The sequence below is a fragment of the Mesoplodon mirus genome, assembly GCF_964341445.2.
Source record: "Mesoplodon mirus genome assembly, chromosome: 3".
Lineage (NCBI taxonomy): Eukaryota > Metazoa > Chordata > Mammalia > Artiodactyla > Ziphiidae > Mesoplodon > Mesoplodon mirus.
In genome coordinates, this window is record NC_138978.1 from 124,692,995 (window position 1) to 124,717,750 (window position 24,756).

Sequence of the window (24,756 nt, forward strand, 5' to 3'; positions counted from 1 at the left end):
CATTTTGAGAGTAGGATCCTGTGAGAGTTGATGCAGACGGTACGTATAGATGAGAGCCTCTATTCAGGTACCTCAAGGTAAGGACAGTTAAGGAGAAGGGGTGGCATGAGATGGAAAAGATCTCTTGGGTTAGTTTGCAAGCCCCTTAAAGACCTAATTCTGAGAATCTATATTTTAGGGAGTGCTAGGGGTGGAGGTCCATCTAAACACATTTCATTTTCTTAATTTTCATTAGGTCTGGCCCAGACTTCTCTTCCTCTTCTGAGGCTGCTGGTTCTTTCACATCACCTGCAAGGCTTACTGCCTCACTGCCTCCCCCCAAACCCATATTCACCCCCTACTCTTACCAGATTCCCCGGGGCCACCTGCACAAAAACATTTGTCTCTCAGATCATGGAAAATGTATTCTAAATTCTTATTTTAGATTGAGAAGTATCCGCTCTCTCATGCCTCCGTTGCTAATATGTCTGTTCTGACGTGTGGTTTTTGCACAGTTGAAGGGTCATGCTGGCCCTCCTTCTGCCTTCAGGCAGGACTGCCTTCCCCCATTTATGATGGCTCATTTCATCCCCAAGTAACCATCTGAGGGCCTGGTGGGTATTATGATGGGGAGGGGAGAGGAGTGTGGTCCCTGTGAAAAAAGGCATGGGCCCTGCCATTGAAGAGACCTCAGTCAAACAGCAAACATTCGGAGGCAGGGACAATGGTTCCCATAAGGCACCCTGGAACTGAAGAGAGATGCTGTGACCTCCATATTGCCCCTATTCCTGACCCTCCTCAGGTTTCTCAAGCTATCGGATGCCTTCTGTCTCTAATTTCTTCAGGATCAGTGGTTTGTACTTTGGCCATGCGCCTGAGGCCTGGGCTTACTGCTAGGTCCTCTGGAAATCGACTTTCTTTTTCCTTCTGCTCTTTCCCAGGGGACTCTCTCTGCCTTGTACTCAGATTTCCACTGAGACTGAAGAGCCTTAGTCATACTGTAGAAACAGAGAGTTGAGGCATGAGTCTAGAAAAATTTATGTACAAATTTGTGTGGGCTTTGGATGGTAGGATTATACCAGGGGACTAATCTGATGTCTAATTTGGTGCCATTACCAATCTTCTTCCCCGTTCTGTCCTGCTCCAGTCTGGTTACTAGAAACATGTAAGGCTTGGAGCAGGACAAGGCAGGACACTTGAATTCTCACCATTGCTCTCCCTGTGACTTTCTGGGTAGCCTTCAAGCAATTTCCTGCCTCCTGTCCCCAGTTATTTCATCAGTGAAATGGATGATTGTTGTACTGACCTTTCCCAGAGTCTGTGAAGGCTGGTGGGATATCAGACAATTGTGTGCTTTGGAAGGTCTCTGAACTCTATGGGGGAATTTCTGAACAATTGAGAAGGCTATCATTTCATCCACAACCCTAAGGGTGCTGTTGATGCTGGAGCCCACCTGGTCAATCTGAAGGATGAAAGCTGATTGCAAAGTTGAAAATAGGCCCCAGGGATTTCCCTGGTGGTCCAGTGGTTAAGAATCCACCTTCTAATGCAGGGGATGCAGGGTCTGTTCCCTGGTGGGGGAACTAAGATCCTCCATGCCTCGGGGCAACTAAGCCCGTGCGTCGCAACTACTGAGCACACACACTCTGGAGACTGCGCACTACAACTAGAGAGGAGCCCACGCACCACAACTAGGACCCAACACAGCCAAAAATAAATAAATAAATAAATAAATAAGTAAATAAAATTTAAAAATAGGTCCCATATGAAAGGAGATCAGACAGTTAGGTTTACTTCCTCTTTTCTAATTTGAGAGGTATCTTGTTGAAGAAAATCAGTGTGTTAGAAGCTGCAGGAGACCTAAACACAGTCACCATGAAGCTGGGCTGTGTCCTCATGGCTGGGGCCTTCTACTTTTCTCCTGCTATGCTCTGGGCAGCCCAGATGCTACTGGGTAAGTAAAATCTTTGAATGTGTGGAAATGGAGATATTCCTGACTTTGGGGAAAAGACCCAAAGGAAAGAAGCATGGACTAACTTCAGCCCTCCAAAGAAGCCATGTTCAGGTGGGATAAGAAGGATAGTATAAGAAAGTTTGGTGTGCAGGACTGAATGGCTCTTTCTGAATATAAAAATCTTCAAACTTTTTCCATCCTAAAAGTCCCCTTGACTATGATGTCTTCTTTAGCTACAACCTCAGTTCTTTTCTTCCTTTTCTCAGATAAATTTCTTGAAAGAGTAGTCTGAACTTGCTTTCTCCACTTCCCCACTTTTCACTCACTCCTCAATGCTTGCAGTCTGGCTTCCACTGGAAACTTCCACTGGAAGTTTTGATCAGGGTGCTATGACCTTTATATTGACACGGCACATTTTTAAAATCTTATCCTGCTGGACTTCTCTGTATTGGGCACTGCTGATCACTTATTCTTCCTTGGCAATATCTACTCCCCTGGCTTCTCCCTGTACTCCATATATCTCTCTTGGTCCCTTTGGTGGCTTCTCTTCTCTTTCTCTTTTTAAATAAAAATTTTTATTTTATTTATTTATTTTAAATTAATTAATTTATTTAATTAATTTTTTTTTTGGCTGCATTGGGTCTTCATTGCTGGGCATGGGCTTTCTTTAGTTGTAGCGAGCGAGGGCTACTCTTCATTCTGGCGCACGGGCTTCTCATTGCACTGGCTTCTCTTGTTGTGAAGTGTGGGCTCTAGGTGCATGGGCTTCAGTAGTTGTGGCATGCAGGCTCAGTAGTTGTGGCGCACAAGCTTCGTTGCTCCGCGGCATGTGGGATCTTCCCGGACCAGGGCTTAAACCCATGTCCCCTGAATTGGCAGGCGGATTCTTAACCGCTGCGCCACCAGGGAAGTCCCTCTTTCTCCTAAAGACTGGTGTTTTCTACAGTTGCATCCTTCCCTCCCTACTTTTTAAGTTACAGTCTCCTTAGTGAGCTATTCGTCTGTATAATTTTTACCACTACAACTCTATAATTAAGAGGTCTAAGTCATATCTCCAACCCAAATCATGCTTTTGAGTTTCACATTCAAACATCAAGCTTTGCACAGATATAGCTACCTGTATGTTTCAAGGTATCTCAGCACAGTATGACCAGAGCTCTGTCCTCTTTGTCCCTCCCTCTCCTAATTTCATCTTTTTTTTGTTTTTTTGTTTTTTTGGCTGTGCTGCACTGCTTGCGGGCTTGTGGGATCTCAGTTCCCTGATCAGGGATTGAACTCCGGGCCACGACAGTGAAAGCCCAGAATCCTAACCACTAGGCCACAAGGGAATTCTCCTAATTTCATCTTTCACTATTTCTCATCTCAGTAAATGATATCCACCCAGATATCCTGGTCAAAAACTTGGGAGACAACCTAGATTCCTCTTTCTCCTTCATCTTCTACACATGATCAATTATCAAGTTTGGCAATGTCTACCTTCTAAGTTGGTCTTAGAGCCAGTCTTTTCCCTGAAACATAACTAACGGTATCCTAGGACAAGCCCTCATCATTTCTGTCTTGGGCTAGTCCAACAACTTCTTAACTAATCTTCATGTCTCAGCCTTGTGTCCTTGAAATAAATTCTGAACTCTGCAGCCAGAGTGATTTCTAAAATTCAAGTCTGCTAGCCTAAGCTCCTTATCATGGCATTAAGGGTCCACCATAACTTGGCCTCTTTTAAAACTTTTCAGCCTCTTCTCTCACCCTTTGAGCCTTGAAATTTATTCTCTAATAAATCCCAACTTGCTTATATTCACACACCAGACTCTTACCTATCTCCAAAGTTTTGCTCATACTGCCTACCTCTGCCTGAAATGAGCTCTCCCCATTGCTCCCTATTCCTCTCTCACTTACTCTGGGCATCCCTAAAGACTCAGCTTAGGTGGCATCTTTACCAGGAAATCTTCCTTGAACCCTCCTCTCTGCTTTGATGGCTGCCTGAGATAATTCTTTCATATTACTCTCTTCCTCGTGCTGAAACAATCTCTTCACATGCCTGTGCATCCACTGAACTGAGAGTTATTTGTAGGCAGGGACAATGCCTTTTTGTTTGTTTTTTAACTTTCTCTTATTTGTCTTTGAATTCTCAGCACCTGCTTTATCCCTGCACAATAGTTGTTTTATTGAATTGTTTTATTGAACTCATAGAGACAGGACTGGGTGACTGTATTAAGATACAGCAGTGATATTGTTGTGAGAACTCTAGACATGGAATCATGCTCTGTTTTCAAGCCCCTCTTCTTTTATTTACCAGCTCTATGCCACTTTGAAAAAGTCACTTTTCGTATTTCTGAATTTGGTTTTCCTATCCATAAAATGAGAATAATAGGGCTTCCCTGGTGGCGCAGTGATTGAGAGTCCGCCTGCCGATGCAGGGGACACGGGTTCGTGCCCCGATCCCGGAAGATCCCACATGCCGCGGAGCGGCTGGGCCCGCGAGCCATGGCCGCGGAGCCTGTGTGTCCGGAGCCTGTGCTCCGCAACGGGAGAGGCCACAGCAGTGAGAGGCCCGCGTACAGCAAAAAAAAAAAAAAAAAAAAAAAAAAAATGAGAATAATAATAACTACCACATAGTTTATTGAGTGAAAGTGCCTGATAGCCCAATAGTGTTTTATTTTAGAAAAAGACAGGAGGCTGAGTCTAGTTGAGTGACAGTGGAGGAACTGAAAATGGGTAGCAGAGTGTCAAAGGGAGCTGAGAGAGGATCTAAAGAAAGCACTTGGTACTGATGTAATGAGAATTAGGAAGTAGATAGGGGCCTTGCTAAGGGAAGTTACAAGGTCAAAGAAGAGTCCTGGGCCTTTGGAAGTGGAAGGGAACAAAAGCAAGTAGGATAGGAAAGGACAGAGTGAAGAACTGAGTACATGTTAATGAACATGGAGCCAGAAAAGGAGGAGAGGCGTTACAAGGGACAACAAGTAGTCATGGAGATGGGAGAAATTTACCTTGCCTTGGTCAACCATGGAACTAAGAGATAGGTTGAGGAGACATATGGTGCGAAATCTGTAACTCTACTGAACCCCAAACAAAGAAAGAATTGTTCCATAGTTACCAGTACAGACTGGGAGTAGCGGTTCAGGTGTAGAGAGAAAGACACAGGATAGACTCTACCATTGCCAGGGAAAGTTCAAGGGACAGAGGACGTTAAGTTAGAGATGGCTGAAAAAGGAAGACCTGAAAGGGAGAGCAAGGAAGAAGATACTAAAAGCTAGTTTGTAGATAACATATTCAAGGATGAAGAACCAAGTGAATTTGGGGAAATGAAAATTTGGAAGAAAGCCCCCAAGGACGGTCTGAAGACTAAAGTAGATCACGTCTGAACAATGAAGTAAAAAGAACACTGATTTTGGACTCAGACATACCTGAGTTTCTTGCTCCGCTCCCTATTCTCTTTTTAAATTGGGGTAAATGAATTGACTTTTCTAAACCTGTTTCAGTTAAGATTTATAAAATGGGAGTGAAATCACATACCTAGAAATCTTTCAAGATTTGTGTGATAAGGTGTGAATGTGCCTGGCAGTGTCTGGTATGTGGTAAACACCCAACAAATGTTAGAATCTGATCATCTCCCTTTCCCTCCTGTCCTGTGTCTGCCTGCCCTGGGGTCCTCGTTGTCTTTGGCCTCTGGTTTCCTGCACTGCAGCTGGATGTCATGCTGGTGAGTTCACCATTCTCTCCCCCGCACCCCTTCTTCAAACCACAGTCCATTCACTGACAGCACCTGGAAGCCAGCGAATCAAGTCAGCTGTATCCCTCTGAAAGATCCATATGGGTCTCTTGGAAAAAATGTTTTGATGTCTTCCTATTCTACTCTAAAAAACATAATTCCCTGAGGAGAAGGAGGAACACTTGTGGAAAGCAAATTCCTGTCCTCTTTCTCCAGTCACAGCATCATTTTCTGGTTCTTCTTGGACCACGCCCTCCTCAGGTGCCAGTTTTGAGGCGCTCCAGTGCGAAGGACCTGTCAGCACCCAGGAGAGCAGCTGCCACACTGAGGATGACTTGACGGACCCAAGGGAAGTCGACTTCCAGGTCAAGGGCTACACTTTCAGTGAACCCTTCCATCTGATTGTGTCCTACGGTGAGGTCCCAGGAAGGACTGACCAGTGCAGGCCAGGTCTTTCTCCCAGTTCCCAAAGTTCTCCTTTCAGCCCCACAGCCCACTCAGGAAGTTTCCCCCTGACACTGGCCATGGGATGAGATATCATCTGCCCCATCTTCAGCCCAAGAAGCCAGGGTGCCCTCTGTGCTAGGCCCTAGAGAAGTTGTTCCATACTCCCAACCAGTGGTGGAAGTTACCTGGCCCCTCAGAGAAAGATTAGAGGGGTCTGTTGTGGGCAGCATTGAGGGAGCTCCCAAGGAAGGCAGTGGGTCACACTCAGCTCTTGCTTTGGACCGCAGACTGGCTGATCCTCCAAAGTCCGACCTGGCCTGTATTTGAGGGAGACCCTCTGGTTCTGCGCTGCCAGGCCTGGCAAGACTGGCCACTGACCCAGGTCACCTTTTACCAAGATGGCTCAGCCCTGGGTCCCCCTGGACCTAACAAGGAATTCTCCATCGCCGTGGTGCAAAAGGCAGACAGCGGGCACTACCACTGCAGTGCTATCTTCAGGAGCCCTGGTCCTGGGAGCCCAGAAACGGCATCTCCCGTGGCTATCACAGTTCAAGGTAAGAGCTAGAGGCAGTGTCATTGTGGCAGAGGCAGGTGGGGAGAGACAGAGGGACCAAAAATGTCTTTCATTGGAGATGGTAAGGTCACTGAAGGGTTAAGGAGTAGGTTGCTGGCAAATGTCCAAGTTGGGCTTCAAAAGGGGCAGCATCTTAGCATTGCCTTTTCAAGTCATTTAGCCCAACTCCAAGTTTAGCATGTTTCCTGCTGCTTTGTCCTACAGTTCTATGCTTCCCAGTGTTCACTGACTGGGCATCTGGATTACGGTCAGATTTGCCCATCTCTAGATCTTTTCTAGTCCTGTCTATTGAAGAGAGATAGGACTTGAAAGGTCCAAATGGAACTTTTCTAAGAGAACTCCTTCCCGATAGAAATAGGGGGAGGAAAGTGTGACTGGGGTTCTTTGCCTGTCATGGGTCCACCTGAATGTAGGATGGCTGAGCTCTTCTTTCTCACCTATCTCTCCCCCAGAACTGTTTCGAGCCCCGGTTCTCAGAGCCACACCCTCAGCTGAGCCCCAAGAGGGAAGCCCGGTAACCCTGAGCTGTCAGACAAAGCTACCCCTGCAGAGGTCAGCTGCCCGCCTCCTCTTCTCCTTCTACAAGGACAGCAGGACAGTGCGTAGCAGGGGCCCTTCCTCAGAATTCCAGATCCCCACTACTTCAGAGTCACACTCTGGGTCCTACTGGTGTGAAGCAGCCACTGAGGACAACCAAGTTTGGAAACAGAGCCCCAGGCTGAAGATCAGGGTGCACGGTGAGTTAGTGTGTATATATCTGGTGTGTGTGAAAAGGCAGGGGTGGGGGGCAATAGGACAATTGGGTTTTTGAGCTAAGGTTCAGTGTAAGCAGGTTAAGAAAGGACACATGGGAGACAGGAACAATAAGCCAGAGTCCCTAGTGATGGAAGAAAGCACAAATAGGAAACTTCTCCCTCAGACTGTGGTGTATACCTCATCAAACGAAGACCTGAGTCAACTCCACAGCTGCTTCCCCATAGACTTTACACTCTCTACATGACCTCTGGGCATTGGTAGGAATATAGTATCTAGTGTGAGGACGAAGTAGTCTAGAGTTTCTATTCAATTCTGGGAGTCCCCATTAAGAAGGCTGCATTTGACCTGAAGTATACCCAGAGGAGGTGTCCAGGGTAGTGAGGGCACTTGAGTCATGTCATAAGGAAAATAATGGGAGGAATGGGAGATGCTCATTCTGAAGAGGAGGTGACTCGAGGGGCCAGCAGAGGTGTCCTCAAAACACTGAAGGCTGGCAAAAGGATAAGGAATTACACTAATGTCATATACAATAAGAGGTTGACCTAGGGCCAGTTACCACATGCATATTGTAAGGAATTAGACTGAAAGAGGAAGAACTGGCTAATATCCATAGCCCTCTAATGATGAGGCCTCATTGTGCAAGATTTTCAAGCAAAAGTAACTATGCTTCAGATTCAAATTTGGACCAGAGTCCTCAAGATTTTGTTGCCATTGGGCCCCGTAGCTATTTTCAGAGAATAAGAAAGACTGACCAGGAATATGAGGGTAGGGCCAGAGTCAGACTTCACTCTTGTCTGTGTCTCCTATCCCATAATCCAGGTCCCTCCAGCTCTGCTGCACCTCCCACCTTGAATCCAGCTCCTCAGAAATCAGCTGCTCCAGAAACTACTTCTACGGAGCCCCCTGGGCCTCTGCCTCCACCGCCCACCCCTTCTTCTAAGGATCTGGGCTCCTCTTCCCCTCTGCAGTTCCCAGATCCCCATCTGCATCACCAGATGGGTGTTCTCCTCAAACAAATGCAGGATATAAGGGTCATCCTTGGTCACCTGGTCATGGAGCTGAGGGACTTGTCTGGCCACCTGAAGCTTCAGACCACAAAGGGTCCTGCCAAATATGAGTAAATAATTCACCTGCCATGTTGCTCAACTACCCCCAATAAATCCAACTCTTTCTATTTTTCCTCTTTCCGTTCCATCCATACTTAAGCATAAGTAGTTTTACAAGTTGCCCAGTGTTTTGTTAGGGTAACAGGGATAGGTGAGTATAAATAAATGTGTACAAAGTGATAATTAGAGTTTAGCTATAATTGTATATTCTCCCTTAACATGACAACATATTCCTGCTCTATCTAGACCAGGAGTTGCCTCCTGTTGCCCAGACCAGCATCTGGTGATTGAAAGAGAAGCAATGAGATGATAGATTTAATGCAGCAATCTCAACCAAGGGCAATCCCTCCCCACCCTAGGGGACATTTGGCAATGTCTGGAGGAATTTTTGATTGTTACATTGCGGGGAGGGTGTGCTACTGGTGTCTAGTGAGTAGAAGCTGGGGATGCTGCTAAACATCCTATAATACACAGAACAGCCTTCCACAACAAAGGATTATCTGGTCCAAAATGTCAATAGTGCTGAGGTTGGGAAACCCCAGCCTAATGGAGGTGTTGGACTCTGGGATGGACCTTTGCTTCTTCTACTTATTCTCTCCTCCTAGCCTTATTCAGCAAATATTAATTACGTGCTGGTATTTTGTTGGCCTCTGCTACATACCCAAGTTGATGCTATGTTAAGTATACCCATAAGACAGTGTCTCTGTCTATAGAAAGTTTACAATTTGGGATGGAGGGGCAGTAATACTCCTACCCATTAAACAATTAAAGCAGGGTATATAAAAATTTCCCATAAGATCCTAGTGGACTCAGCAACATGTGATCGAGTAGAACAATGCCAGAGCAGCAATTATTTGTTTTAATCCATCTCTGAAATATTTTTCTTTAAAAATATACATAAATCTATTTTGGTACCATAGTAATACTTTTTTTTCTATGCTTGGACTGCTATTGTACATTCTCAGCCAATGAGAGTTAGCCTGCCAGATTCTACAGTAACCTTTGGTCAGTGAGTTAGCACACCATTTTATGACCTCAGCCAAAGAGCATTCTACCATGTTTCTCCTAAATCTTGTGGTATGAAGTTATCCAGTGTACTTTTTCTTTGTGCCATTTATTCTGTGTGTAGATTGGACCCACAGTGATTTACAAAATATGTACATGTGATCGGTCCAGACATGCCACAAAGAAATAAAGGAATAGAATCATGCTGGATGTTAAAATTCGAGTTTTATGGTGGTTCCTAGCTCCCTCTAAAATGCCAATTTTATGGTGGCTCCTAACACCTTCAAGTGGAAAGATCAGAAAGCAACTGGAAATTGGTAAAAGTCCGCAAATATCACTGCAGCATGAGAGGATCGATTAGCAACTGTATGAATGGGAGTTGCAAGAACTGATGACCAGAGATATGTCATTTGGTGGATGACCAAAGTGGAAGCTCAGCTGCCAGTGGACTATGCTGGACCTCCAAAGATACTATGTTATAACCATTCTACATGGAATTGATTTCAGCTAATGGTACCACGTTCATGAACGCATCCTGCAAGCTCATGCTAAATAAGGAAGTCATGTACAGACAACAAAAGCTAACCGAGATCAAGGAAGGAAGAAATGGGTGCAGCTGGCTAAGTGTCTCACTTCTGTACTCCTCATCCATGTGTCTGTGTGGACCTCTATCGTCACACTGCATTTTAATTTTTTACTATCTTATTTCTGTTCACTAGAGGGTGAGCTCTTTTAGAGCTCCTTGAGCTCTCTGATCCACATTGACTCATTGGTGTCTAGTTTAATGAGGCATATTTAAACTCTCAGTAAATTTTGTTTCATTGAATTGAATTGGGTCAGCATAATAAGGGAAGGCATCGAGAAGAAGATGGGAATTAAGCTGAACCTTAAAGGATGAGTGGTATGTCTGGTATCAGCAAAATCTCCAGATTCTCCCCAGGGGACCCAGATTAGGTCAGGAACTTGGAAGCCTCAGGGAGAGAATCTGCTATCATCAGGGATGAGGAAGGCAAGAACATAACTGAAAGAATGAGAGAGAGAGAGAGAGAGAGAGAGACAGAGAGAGAGAGAGTGAGAGAGATTTATCTGTCTCTACCTGTCCTGGGGAAGTTGGAGAGGGGGTGGGAAAGAGGAATTGTTATACTAGATTGGGTTTATGGCCTGTGCAGTTTAGGATTCTGTAACCCACAGAGGTCCTAATGCAGCTACACTGGATGTTATCTCTGAAATAAACATTAGATACAAAGCACATCTATTATCTTGTAAAGGCAAATACTTGCATACCCTATAACCCAGAATTCCATGCCTGGGTATATATGCCGAGTACATGTATACCAGAAGACAAGTAGAATAATGTTCATAATAGCACTATTTGTAAAATCAGAACTTTGGAGTCAGTTCAGTTGTGGAGTCAATTCAGTTGTTCAATGGAAAAATGGGTAAGTTGTGCTATCTTCACAGAACAGAATACTATACAACAGTAGAATAAATGAACCATAGCTACAATGCAGCAACATAAAAGAATATCAGGAATATTAACATTCAGTGAAAAAAGCAAGTCCCAGAAGATACCATATGGTGTGATGCCCTTTATACAAAGGAATATATTGTTTAACCATTCACTCATACATATATTTATTTATTTTATTTATTTAGTTTTGGCTGCATTGGGTTTTCGTTGCTGTGCGTGGGCTTTTTTAGTTGCGGCGAGCAGGAGGCTACTCTTCATTGCGGTGCACAGACTTCTCATTGCGATGGCTTCTCTTGTTGTGGAGCATGGGCTTTAGGTGTGTGGGCTTCAGTATTTGTGGCATGTGGGCTCTGCAGTGCAGGATCAGTAGTTGTGGCGCACGGGCTTAGTTGCTCTGTGGCATGTGGGATCTTCCCGGACCAGGGCTCGAACCTGTGTTCCCTGCATTGTCAGGCGGATTCTTAACCACTGCCCCACCAGGGAAGCCCTAAATTATTAATTTTTAAAATCTCAGAGTAGGAATTTAGGCCTCCTTAAATATATATATATTTCTCTAAATCATCTTCAGATTCCTTTATGTTTTCTGCCATTGTCTTTTCTTAGAAGTAATAAGAAGTCAAGTTTATTACCTACAGTATGAAGTAGTTCTTTCCTTTACTGATCCCCAAGTAACCCCAACTTACTAAAGATTGCCCCCAGTATACCCTTAGTATTGCTGGATTTGGTGAACATTTTTTTGTTGACCTTAAAGATATGACTGTAGATGTTTCACACATTTTCCCAGCCAGACAAGACAGCTAATTTTTGTCAGTACAGAAGCACCTTCATTTAATTTGACATTTACGTGCAAGGTTCTATGAGAAAAAAAGAAGACAAATTTAACATGATCTGTGTCCTCAAAGGAGAGTTCAATGGAAGCTTATGAAGAAAATCCCACCTCATAGATTTGTAATTGCATTTTAAGAGCCTTTTCATATAATTGTGGATATTCTTCTTTGATGCTTCCTGAAAACTCGACAAGGGGTAGTTTCTTTTTTTTTTTTTTTTTTTTAATTTATTTATTTATTTATTTATCTTTGCTGTGTTGGGTCTTCGTTTCTGTGTGAGGGCTTTCTGTAGTTGCGGTGAGCAGGGGCCACTCTTCATTGCAGTGCGCTGGCCTCTCACTATCGCGGCCTCTCTTGTTGCGGAGCACAGACTCCAAATGCGCAGGCTCAGTAGTTGTGGCTCACGGGCCCAGTTGCTCCGCGGCATGTGGGATCTTCCCAGACCAGGGCTCGAACCCGTGTCCCCTGCATTGGCAGGCAGATTCTCAACCACTGCACCACCAGGGAAGCCCAAGGGGTAGTTTCTTAAACAGGAGTTGCATTATGGAATCTGAAACCATAGTAACAAGTGTTTCTTACTCTGTTACATTAAAATTCATTAGTCCTTCTTGTACTTTAAACACATCTTTCACCCATGAATTGGTTGGTTGAAAATATTTGTTCACAAAGTTATACAGACCTTTCAAATGTTGATACCATCTCACTATATACAATATTTTAAAAATCGAATGTAATATCACCACCAATATCTTCAGAAAAGTCTTTAATTACTGGGAAGCTGTCAAGATCATGATCATAAATACAAATTTTTCCAAAATTCTAATTTTCATTTGAAAGCTTGAGTTTTATCATTGGCAATAATTACTGTCAGATGTTTTCCTTGAAGTGACAGACTCACTTTGTTCACTCTTGAGAAAATGTCTGAGAAATACCCAAATCTGAATGACCATAGTTTTTTAGTCATTCTTTCAATTAAAAATGGTATTCCAAGAAAAAGAGTAGCTTGTTCTGGTACAGCTCAGAACTCAATTGTGTAACAGCTCTCAATGAAGACAGCCTTTGTATTTCAGTACAGAAGTGCATACTTCCTATTTCATCACACAGAATATTAAAAACGTATATTTTGAGCTCAAAATTTAATAAAATTAATTTAAAAAATTATTTCATCAAGGTTTTGTTTTGGTTTTGGTTTCTTACTGTGAGTGCATAACATAACGGTGAAAAATACAGTTTGGTGCCACTGCCTTAAATTGTGCTTTGGAGTTAGCAGTTTTATTCCCTGTTGCTTTATGCTATCAATGCAAGTGTCAACCTAGTGAAAAAGGCAAACCTCTTAGTATTATTATAAACAGAGTTTTGACTTTGCAGGCCCCTTAAAGGGTCATTAGACCCCCCAGGTATCTACAGACCAAAGTGAGAATTATTGAACTAGATCATTCTTAATGCCCAGCCTGACACTACTCTCAGAAATCCCAATATTTATGCATTTCTGAAGAGAAGAACCCATTTATTTTTCTATTCCTAAATCAGTTCTCTAAGTGTAATAAAATAATTTTGACCTCAACTTCAGGTCAATCATTTTAATGCTTTTAATTGGATGCTTTTTAAAAGTCTAAGTTGGTTATATTACATGTTTCTTTATTCCTTTGTACATCTATGAGAAGAAGCAACAGCTTCTGCACAGCAATGGAAATAATCAACAGAGTGAAATGGGAGAAAATATTTGCAAACCCTGTATCTGATAAGGGGTTAACATCCAAAATATATAAGAAACTCAAACAACTTAATAGCAAAAAAACCCAATAACTGGATTAAAAAATGGACAAAGAATCTGAATAGACATTTCTCAAAAAATGACATACATATTGCCAATGGGTATATATTATAAAAAGGTGCTCTATGTCACTAATCATCAGGGAAATGCAAATTAAAACCACAATAGGATATCACCCCACACCTGTCAGAATGGCTGTTATCAAAAAGACAAAAGATAACAAGTGTTGGCAAGGCTGTGGAGAAAACAGAACACTTGTGCACTGTTGGTGGGAATGCAAATTGGTGCAGCCACTATGGAAAACAGTATGGAGATTACTCAAAAAATTAAAAATAGAACTGCCTAATGAACAGTAATCCCACTTCTGGATATATATCTAAAGGAAGTGAAATTAGTATCTCAAAGAGACATCTGCATTCCCATGTTCATTGCAGCATTATTTACAATAGCCAAGATGTGAACACAACCTAAATGTCAACAAATGAATGGATAAAGAAAATGTGATATATGTATATATATACTATATTATATACACTATATATTGTATGTATTATATTTATATATATTATACATACAATGGAATATTATTCAGCCATTAAAAAAAAAGAAAATCCTGCCATTCACAACAATATGGATGAACTTGGAAGACGTTATGCCAAGTGAAATAAGCCAGACACAGAAAGACAAATATTGCATGATCTCATTTATGTGTGGGATCTGAAATAGCCAAATTTGTAGAAGCAAAGAGTAGAATGGTGGTTGTCATGGGCTGGGGGAGAGAGAGAGAGAGAGAGAAAGTTGAGTATGAGGAATTGGCTCACGAGATTATGGAGGCTGAGAAGTCCCATGATCTGCCGTCTGCAAACTGGAGACCTAGGAGAGGATAATTCAGTCTGAATCCAAAGGCCTGAGAACCAGGGGAGTCAATGATGTAAATCCCAGTTCAAGGGCTGGAGAAGATGAGGTGAGATGTCTCAGCTCAATCATCGAGGAAGGAAAAAAAAAAAAAAAAAGAGGCAAATTCCTCTAAACCCTGGCTTTTGTTCTAAAAGAGAAAATAATATCTAAAACACAATACCATTTATGTAAATTAATAATACAAACTATTTCTCAAGCGTAAGTATGTGCATGTATAAAGGATTGTAAACATTATGTAGTGGGTGCTCATGTGGGGGAGAGAATGGTAATGTGAATGAAGGTAAAAAATCATATTAAAACAAGAGAGGAGACTTGAAAAGACTAGTGATGACAGTCTGCCGTGAGCATGAGAGACAGAGCAGAGTTTAGAGTGAGACAGATTTCTATTCAAATTCCAGTTCTATCACCACAGTTTCCACGCATGTAAAATGGAGATTATAATAATCCTTCCTTAAAGGGCCCTTGTGGGGATTAAATAAAGTAACATCTGTGAAGCACTTAGCGTGGTGCAGGCGACATGCTCACAGCTGCAGCCCTCACTGAAAGTAAGCTGGTGTCATCATCAATAGCAACAGCAGCAATATCCCACTACCATCACTGAAAACATTTTGTTCCTCAGAATTCTTATCAGATGACAGCGTATCTTGTCCAGAACTTATGTCATGATAGGCTTAAAACAATTGCTCAGGTAACAAATGATAACTGTTAAATTTCTCTGCATAGTAAAGGCGTGAAGAGTTAGAAATTCTGCAGGGAAAAGTCCTGAATGGAGAAAAAGATCCAATTTGGGAAAAATTCAGAAGAAAGCCTAGAATAAAGAAGTGTGGGTGGGACATTCTTCAAGCCAAAATTTGAGCACTCTATGATATGAACCCTATGGGTGATTCTAGAGATTTTCAGGGAAGATCAGACACCTCACCAATTTTGAGTACAATCAAGTTTCTTATGGAGGGACATCTCTGGTGGTCCAGTAGTTAAGAGTCCGTGCTCCCAATGCTGAGGGCCCAGGTTGATCCCTGGTCAGGGAACTAGATCCCACATGCTGCAACTAAAAAGATCCTGCGAACTGCAACTCAAAAAAAAAAAAAAAAAAGATCCTGCGTGCTGCAACTAAGACCCAGCGCAGCCAAATAAATAAATAAATATTTTTTTAAAAAACCAACTCAACTGCCTAAATACATGAATCACCTCCAATGACTTAAAAAAAAAAAGTTTCTTATGGAATCAGGTGAAGAGGCTGAGATCTGTGTTCTGAGTGATAAGAAGCCAAAACAGTGTCGGCTTGTGTAGACTAAGGGACAGCTGATGGGTGCATTACATTCTTATCATAGAGGTGGTGACCTGGTGCAGAGGTCAGACTTTGGGGGCAGGTTGTGAATGATATGGGAAGGCCCACACAGGCCCCGGATGAGGCATCAGGCAGGAGGTGGGGAAGCTGGGGGCACTGCCTAGCCTGGGCCCTCCCAAAGCAGGCGGTTTATAATCTCTGTTCCTGGTATCTAGTTCTCTCCCTCCCCCACTCCTGAGCACCTTATCAATTACCTCCCTACTGTTCAGACCCATATGACTCTATCTCTCTTTTATCAACACATGCTCTCAAAACAGGATCCGAAGTGACCAGCTTAATTTAAAGGACCAATCACATTTCCCTACGGGGCACCTGCATTTCAACAAGGACTAGCACATTAAGAGAAACTATGAGGGAATTCTCCGAGTGAAGCTTTGGGCATCAGCAAGGAAGAGGGGAAGGGACTGTCTTTAAGAGAGTTGACAGGGTCTGATAGTCGATCTCCTTCCTGCCAGAGCTCCAAGGGAAGGAGATGCCCCAGTATTAAACAGCCACGGGTGAGGACAGAAGACGGTCCAAGGAGACATACTATCAGGTTGGAAAATTCATTAAGTATTTACAGGAGAATTCAGGTTCCCCATTGCTCAGGGTATGATCACATGGCTTGGAAAGCACAAGTAGTACAGTTGGGAAGACGGTTCTGAAAAGCTTCTAAGGAGCTGATGCAGTGACTTCTCTAACACAGGTAAGGACTATTAGAACTGGGGCATGGTTGGGGACAGATGAAAGGAAGGAAGGCACAAGTGAGTGGAGATGCTATAGGGTGAGAGCATTGCGATGGGTAGGAAAGAAGTGTTTTCTAATTTCTAAAGGTTTAAGGTTTCAGGAAGGGAGAAGGGGGAAACATAACATTTCTATTCTTGACTGTGACACTGTAAGACAGTGACAGAGAAGGTGGTTGGTGAGTCATGCTTTCCTGTCTATTAACCCATGGGAGGATGTGAACGCTGGGTGCACACAATCCAGTGTCAACCTCACTAGGCCTCACACCAATGTCTGTCACCAGGAAGTGAGCAGAATAAACATCCTGGGTAGACCTCAAGGACATGAAGATGTCTTTCTCAATTGAGGCTTATGGAGCCTGCTGGAGGATGGGGAGGAGGTGGGATGGGAGTGGGATGTTTTGGGGAGCCTGAAGGTGGCAGGGTCACCTGCCAGAGTCTGGGATTCTGTGTGGCTTTCATGGGCTGAAAAGGGCACAGACTCTGCTCAGCGGGCCTTCTCTACAGGAGTTGGGGCTGGCCTGAGATGTGAGGTGGCTTCAGGGGCTGTAGGTGGGACAATGTTTGGTGCTTGGGACACCTGACAGTTGACACTATCCAGCCTGTCTCCTGCTCTCTCCAGTCCACCGTCTTCAGGAATTAGAAATGGGTGGGAGAAGCAGCAGTGTCTCCAAGTACTCAGTGGTCAGCACTGGCCATCTTCTCTCTCTCTCTTCCCCCATCCCATGCCAGTGCATCCCCATTGGTCTGCAGCTGCTGCTGCCAGATCCATCATGTGGGAACTGACAGCCCTCCTGCTCCTGGGTGAGTCCTCAATGAGGTAACAGCGGCATAAGGACTTTGGGTGTGGGGAAGAGTGGGGGCCAGGGTATTTCTCTCTCTCTCTCTCTCTGTGTGTGTGTGTGTGTGTGTGTGTGTGTGTGTGTGTGTGTGTTGGGGGAATATTCAATCCTCGATTCGTTATCTATTTTTGGAGACGCAAAGAGGAAGGGGCTGAGAGCTGAGAGAAATAAAGGCAGAAGAAAAACAGGTCTTGAGACTTGTTGAATCCTTCGTATGGTCAAGAGAGTCCCTTTCTTTCCTCTCATCTCCAACATTCTCCTTCTTCTTGCTTCTTTCATTTCTTGTTTTGCAGTTCCAAGCAGTGGGCAAGCTGGTGAGTCTTACACATCCTTCATCCAAATTTTCTATAACTTCCACTCCAACCATCCTAAGTGACCTGGTTGGGTACTCCCCACTTCTTAGCTGTTCTGGCGTAGTGACTCTTCTCATGGCTCTTCAATCCCAGTGACTCAGTTTGCCTGTAGGCACTGGCACTTAGAAATGGTGCTGACCAGTCTAGTTTGTAGCCCAATGTGGTCTCTCCTCTTACAGGGATGGGTCCTAGAAGCTAGCGTTTTCTGAGATTTCCCAACCTCAGACCTCATCTTTGGGCACCTCACCTTGATTCTCTTTTTCACATTACCCCCTCCCATACCCCACCCTCCCAGCTACTCTGGAGAAGCCCATATTGTCTCTACACCCACCCTGGACCACAATCTTCAAGGGGGAAAGGGTAACCTTGCGGTGTGATGGGTACCACCCTCTGCTCCTGGAGCTCCGACCCATCAGCACTCTCTGGTATTTGGGCCACCTACTCCTGCCCTCTCACAAGAAGAGCATCGAGGTGCAGACACCAGGGGTGTATCGATGCCAGACACGGGGAGCACCTGTCAGTGACCCCATCCACCTCTCTGTATCCAATGGTGAGTGTTTGAGCATGGGGGAGGGGCAGCACACATGTCCTCTGGTAGTGATGGCCCTCCTGTGGGGGAGGACACTGGGCCACTCCCATTGGGGCAGGAAGGAGGGGGTTATATTGAGTCTCTGGGGGCAGGCAGGGACCTGCTTGGCACTATGTGAGAGATGCAGTAAGTCTTGTGTGGCCCCAAAGGTCCCCTTACCATCCTGCCACAGTGGACACTAAATAATTATTTCTGTTCATTTAGTAGCTCAGAAGAGAAGAGGCTCCAAGGACCTGGTATATTGGATAGAGAACTTGAGGAGGGGGGTTGGGTAGGGAGAGAAAGGGCAAAGCAAAGCAGGAAAAGTGAGGGTCCCTGGGCAGGCTGCATGCAGCTGGGGGAATTACTCCTGCTTGACCAGTGTGATGCTTCTCTGCGCCTCCCACCACTAAAATACGGCCAATGATAGTATCTATTTCTTTGGTTGTTGTGAAGATTAAAAATGAATTATGATAGGTTTTCAAAGAAAAAAGATGAAGAAAGCACTTCAGCAGAATTTTATTATAGACATGTACACATGTGTACATAAGAGTCAATTAAGAAACTAATTCCCTGGGGGATAAAGGATTTCCAAACAGGATAAGAGAAATAACAGTCATTTGTTCATTAGGGCACAGGATTGGCTACTTTGTAGGGAATATTATGCCATTTTAGCCTGGTAGGCTATATTTTGTATTCAGAATTTAAAGATCATCACTCAGTGTTCAGATTAGCACTTATACTTCACATCCATACTCTGTGGTTTCTTGTTTGGAAATTGATAGCGAGTACAGATAACATATTGAATATGATAGACGGTAGTCACTGCTTGCAGAACTGTGAGTAACACAGAGATTGTGGCTATCACTTGCGGAATTCTTTCTCGATATGAAACACCTAAAGTGGCATCTAGCAGACACTAGGGCTATGTAAGTGCTGGCTATGATGATGATGGTGATCAGGTAAATAAGGGTGCTGGGGGAGGTGCCTAAGTCTGGGGGTGGGGTCAGGTAAGTTTTCTCAAGGAGACAGGATCTAAGCCCAGATCTGCAGGATAAGTAGGCCTCAACTACAGCAGGTGAAGGGGTCTTCTTGGCAGGTACAAAGCCTCTGGGCTCAGAGCAGGGCCAGTTCTCCCAGCAGTCCAGTATGCACGGACTTAGCCTGCATTAGGAATGGAAGGTGGAGAGAGAAAAGGAGACACGGGGCAGGGGAGAATCCTGAGATGGTGCTGAAAAGGTACGCGGGGGCCAGGTCAGGAAGGCCCTGATACCATCCTAAGGAGTTTAAACTGGACTCTGATGGGCATGACTCTTTGAGGCTGGAACCAAGTCTCAGGCATCTTTGTCTTCTTAGTACTAATAAAAGGCTGGCCTTCCCCTTTCCTTCCCACTCACCTTCTGATGCTTCTTGTTCTGAGGCTCCTGGGGTGCCCAGTAAGGGGGGAGGGAGTTGGTGAGGAGAAAGGGGAAGGAGGAGGGGAGCAGGGAGGCGGAGAAGTATGGGAGACCCCAAGGGATGGACTTTCTCTTGGAGTCTGTCTGTGCTAACTGTCGTAGACTGGCTGATCCTGCAAGTACCCTATGCTGCGGTGTTCGAGGGCGAGCCGCTGGTCATGCGCTGCCGCGGTTGGTACGACAAGGTCGTCTACAAACTTCACTACTACCACGATGGCCAACCCGTGCGCTACTTCCACTCCAGCGCCAACTACACGGTGCCCCAGGCGCGCGCCAGCGATAGCGGGAGCTACCAGTGCTCCGGCACCATGCGCATCCCGGTGGAGAGCGCGCCCATGTTCTCCGCCAAGGTGGCCGTGACCGTGCAAGGTGGGGGAGACTTGGGGCCGGGGAGGGAGGCAAACGAGCCCTGGGAAATTCTGGGACAGAAACCAGGCGGGGAAAGGAGGGGCGGAGGTTACAGTAGCTGGCACATGGCGGATTTCTCTGCGGGACCAAGTACACGTTTTCCTCTCCTCCTCCTCAGTGAAGTCGCCTTTGATCTGTAGCCTGCGTGCGGGCAGGTGTCCCTTCTCCCCGATACACATCCAGTTTCTTACTCCGGGTACAGACCCCCATATTGGGGGCAGCTCTCTCCGCAGCCCCAGCCAGAAAGACAGCAGCAGTAGGTGGGATCACTGTGGGACTGGGGCGAGGGGACTGCTCCTGAGCGTCTTGTGAAGCAGGCACAGCGACCCCCTTCTAGGCTGGAGAACCCGAGTTGGGTGTCAGTCGGGAGGTGACACGAAGCGTCATACCTGGTCGTGCCTCCTTTCAAGCTCTCCCCTCCCTCATGGACTCGTTCCCCACATTTCAAAAGACTGTCCTCCCTCCACGTGTACACAGCCTCCTCCCTGGTCAGCTACGGGCCCTTGTGGGAAACCGGGAGAGGGGTCGTGGGACCGTGGACCAGCCGGACCTGGTTCCCTGGGACCCTTGCGCCGGCCTAAAGTGCATCCTTAGCCACTGGGCCTCCTCTCCGCAGAGCTGTTCCAGGTGCCGGTGCTGAGGGTGATGGGCCGGGTGGAGGCTCGCGGCGCGGCCCTCGGCGGAGTGGTCTTGCGGTGCGAGACGCTCCTGCACCCTCATAAGCGCGACACGCCGCTGCAGTTCGCCTTCTACAAGTACAGTCGCGCCGTGCGCCGCTTCGACTGGGGCGCCGAGTACACCGTCCCCGAGCCGGAGGTCGAGGAGCTGGAATCGCATTGGTGCGAGGTTGCTACCGCCAGCCGCAGCGTTCGGAAACGCAGCCCTTGGCTGCAGCTTCCGGGGCGGGGTGAGTGACTGCCCTTCCGGAAGCCCACCCGGGCGGGTAGTCCCGCGTCCGCCCATCTGGAGCGCCTGTCTCGCCGGCCCCCGCTTCTCCCCGCGCCTTCCATCTCCATCCCCCATCTCCGCCCGCCTCCCCCTTCCTTCCCTCCTCTCCACCTCTGTTCCCACCCTCCTCACTCTCCGAACTCCCCTCCCCGGCCCGGCGCTTCTCTCCCACGCCCACCACCCCCATCCCTTGCCCCCTCCTTACCCCGCAGCCCTTGGGAGAAGGATTTCAGCCGTGCGGTTCTTTATGTGTTGCGTTCACAGGTTCTCCCCTGGACGTGGCGTCCACCACCGTCCCGGTCCCACAGGCCGCGGCTTTGGCGCCCGGTAACAAGCCGCTTTCCTTCAGAAAGCCCCCGCTGTCCAGATCGGTCCCGTCGGTCACCTCTGTCCCTAACACCACCTCAGCCGGGCTGCTGTTCCCCGCGGGCGGAGCCCCCACTGCTGGGCCACCGGCCTGCGCTCCTCTGACCCCCTTGGAACAAACCACTGGAGCCCTAAAACCCGACGTGGACCTTCTGCTCCGAGAAATGCAGCTGCTTAAAGGCCTTCTCAGCCGGGTGGTCCTGGAATTAAAGGAGCCACAGGCCTTACCAGAGCACAGGGACACACTCGAGACCCCCGCTTCCCACTTTGCTGTGAGTCAGAGAACCCCTGAGACCACTGCTGTGGAGAGCTGAGGGAGGGGGTGGCTACTGCCCCCTCTCCAGGCGTATCCATCCCTTGTCTCTCCTGCTTCCCATCACGTGGAGACCCTACAAAGACATCACTGTTTGCATCCCTCTGTCTTACTGTGGCTTATCAAGTGTGGTGGCTGCCATGTCAGTCTAACACAGCACATCCTTGTAACCACAAGGCCTTCCCTCTGATGGCTTCCTTCCCCTCACAGATTTCAGTAAGAAGGAGAAACCTGTTATTTACTACTTTGAGGTATATGTTTGGAAGTTGAATTTAGTCATCCTTAGCTTTTCATATAAATCCACCCAACATGTATTTCAGCACAGGCAGCTTTTTGGTTCTTAAGGTTATTTGGTACTAAGCTCTTTGGAACATTTAAGGGTCAAGTTGTGATTATTCATCGTGACTTTAATGTTAAATTTTAAAAGACTGTCATTTCTGTTTCTGATGAGTGTATACCTTCAAAGTCCTGGGCTAGTTTTAGAGAGGGAAAGGGACTCGTGTGGGCCTCCATTCCAGGTTATAAGGGTCAGCTCCGAGTCTGTTAGACTCACCCAGACGCACCTCCTGCACCAACATAGCTAGACAGGCTGATGGGCTCTGGTGGCAGCAGGCAGGCCATGCTCACTTTAGCCTAACTAAACAACTGGTACTATTAGCATCGAGAAATCTCTAAAGAAAGTTTAAGACAAATTCTCAAAATTGCTGAATTCTAGTTTTTAGCAGGTTCTTACCTCCCTAAGAGCCATTCCAACACTAACATACAATTCAATTTTATAAGTCCCTCGTCTGCCTACTAAAACTATTGGTTTTCTGCAAGTCCGGTGTGAATTATTCCCAGGAGGTTTATTTCTCATTGGGTCCTTACCCTTTATCAGTTAACCTTTACTGCTAAGGCTTAGAACTGATAACAACTCTACCCTCCCATCCTTCTACTTGATACATACTCAGTCATAATGCAATTTCCCATTTCTTTTTGAACAATTAACCAGAATAACATCAACATACTTCATCCTTTTCTTCTTGGTATTATCTTCACCATGTTATTACTGCAAAGTCACTGAAATTATAAAAAAGAGAAAGGCAGGTGGATACATACATAAATTACAGTGCAATGTGATAAGTGCTCTATGAAACACTGGGAATTCAGAGGAGGAAATTGAATCTTGAAGGAAGAGCAAGATTTCACCAAGTAGAGATGTGAAAAGATTGAGGGGCAGGGCATGCAGGCTGAGGGTGCAAAGGCAAAGAGACATAAAAGACCATGGTGTGTTTGTAGAGCTGCAAATAATTGAAAGTGGTTGGAGAATTATGTGTATTTATGCATGTGTGTGTGTGTGGGGGGGGTGTTTTAGGGAGAAGGTGGCAGGAGATGAACATGGGGAAGTAGGAAGGGATCAGAACATGAAGGTCTTGTTAAGAGGTTCTTTAACCTGTTGGATATTTGGGATGGATATTTGGAAGCATTCCTTATTCAGGGCATCAATAAGCCTTACTGGAGGAGAAGCTAATTTAAAATTACAAAAGAGCAATCAGATAAACTGATCTCAGTGGACACTTGCTTAACCCTGAGGAGGTATGTCCAGGCCCTATAATCCAGTACTGGGGTTCTGGTTTACAAGGGTCTTTGTGGTCCTGATTTCCACCTTTCTAATGTAGGCTTAGCTCACTTCTCAGACCTCTCCCCCAGCAAGCCTTCCCTGGCTAACCCCCCTCTACTCCTGTGGCCCCTGAAGTTTCTGCCATCCCTGAACTAGACAGGAAGTGACCAGCATTAGTATCAAGAGTCTAGGTAATCAAAGAATCGAGTCATTAAAAAAAAAATCAGTTGATACGTATAACTGATTCACTTTGCTGCACGGCAGAAATTAACACAACATTGTAAAGGAACTATACTCCAATAAAAATTAATATAAAAACTCAGTTGATCATTTTTTAAGAGAGCAAAAGAGTGAAATAGCCATTCAAAAGAGAGTTTTATCTCTTCAGTATCTGCTCATTCACACCTTGTTAGCAGCCACAATATCTTTCTTCCTGTCCTGCCACATACCTCCATTTAGGGCTAGGGATATGGGGAGTGGGGAAGAATAAGAACTTATGGGTTAAATGATGTGTGTGTGGCGGGGGAAAGGGTGAGTTTTATGCCCTCAAGTCTGCACTGTCTTTAAGCCCCCCAGCTCTCGTTGATCTTCCCCTACAATACCTGTTCATGATCTCCCGGGAAGACCTGCACTAAGGAAATATCAAGAGATAACAGACAGGCAGCTTACTGGCCATGCTCCTCTGGGGGGAAAAAAAAAGTCCTCATCCAGCTCCTGTTTCAGGTTCCAACATGCATTTAGGGAAACATTGGGCTAGCCCAGGCTGCCTAAGGAGAATCTCAGGCTCATTCCCAAGCAGCAAGGGTAGCAACAAAATGCTGGAGAAGCCTGGGGAGGAAGCTGCTTCTCTCTGGTTCGCTGATCACTTCTGTGTCTCAGACTCAGACCTCGACCCTAAACCTGTGGGAGTCCATACCAGATACCAGGCAAGGAACCCAAATGTCCTCCACCAGAGAGCAGAAAGGGTTCTGGCAAGTTTCATTTGGATCTCAGCTTTACTCTCTCATTCTGTCCTCCCTGAGTCTTAAGTTTCTTATCTGGACTTAACTCTATGGAAAGAAGGAACTCAACTCTTTGGGTTCTACACTTATGACTTTTTCCATAAAAGAGTGAATCAAATCCTCTAGGTTAAAGTCCAAACTCCCTATCATGACATATAGAGCAGTCACACTGACCACTTGCTCTTTCCCCAGCACACCAGCCTCTTTCATGCCTTTACATATACTTTGGCCTCAACCTCTATTGGTGGGGAGTGGGCTGCACACGCCTTCTGAGCTCAAGATCTCTCATTTGTCAAAAGAGGGAAATAAGAGT

General features: G+C 45.6%; 2 protein-coding genes across 7 annotated transcripts; both read left to right on the top strand.

The window, feature by feature from the left end:
- Positions 1 to 1,854: 1,854 nt before the first annotated feature.
- On the top strand, positions 1,855 to 8,537 carry FCRLA (Fc receptor like A; the record flags this gene model as incomplete). Of its 2 annotated transcripts, XM_082612978.1 has the most annotated exons (6): positions 1,855 to 1,933; positions 5,616 to 5,630; positions 5,901 to 6,053; positions 6,374 to 6,640; positions 7,113 to 7,397; positions 8,236 to 8,537. In XM_082612978.1, 6 exons carry the CDS (start codon positions 1,855 to 1,857, stop codon positions 8,535 to 8,537), a joined length of 1,101 nt encoding a protein of 366 aa, XP_082469104.1. The 2 variants fall into 2 exon arrangements, with proteins under 2 accessions (XP_082469104.1, XP_082469105.1); XM_082612979.1 differs by lacking the exon at positions 5,616 to 5,630.
- Positions 8,538 to 17,360: 8,823 nt separating this feature from the next.
- On the top strand, positions 17,361 to 23,731 carry FCRLB (Fc receptor like B; the record flags this gene model as incomplete). Of its 5 annotated transcripts, none has more annotated exons than XM_082614728.1 (6): positions 17,361 to 17,391; positions 17,723 to 17,743; positions 18,078 to 18,332; positions 19,910 to 20,176; positions 20,832 to 21,122; positions 21,428 to 23,731. In XM_082614728.1, the coding sequence occupies 6 exons, from the start codon at positions 17,361 to 17,363 to the stop codon at positions 21,841 to 21,843; spliced, it is 1,281 nt and encodes a 426-aa protein (XP_082470854.1). In that variant the 3' UTR covers positions 21,844 to 23,731. The 5 variants fall into 5 exon arrangements, with proteins under 5 accessions (XP_082470854.1, XP_082470855.1, XP_082470857.1 ...); XM_082614729.1 differs by having other exon boundaries at positions 20,977 to 21,122; positions 21,428 to 21,717; XM_082614731.1 differs by having other exon boundaries at positions 20,939 to 21,122; positions 21,428 to 21,590.
- Positions 23,732 to 24,756: the final 1,025 nt, after the last annotated feature.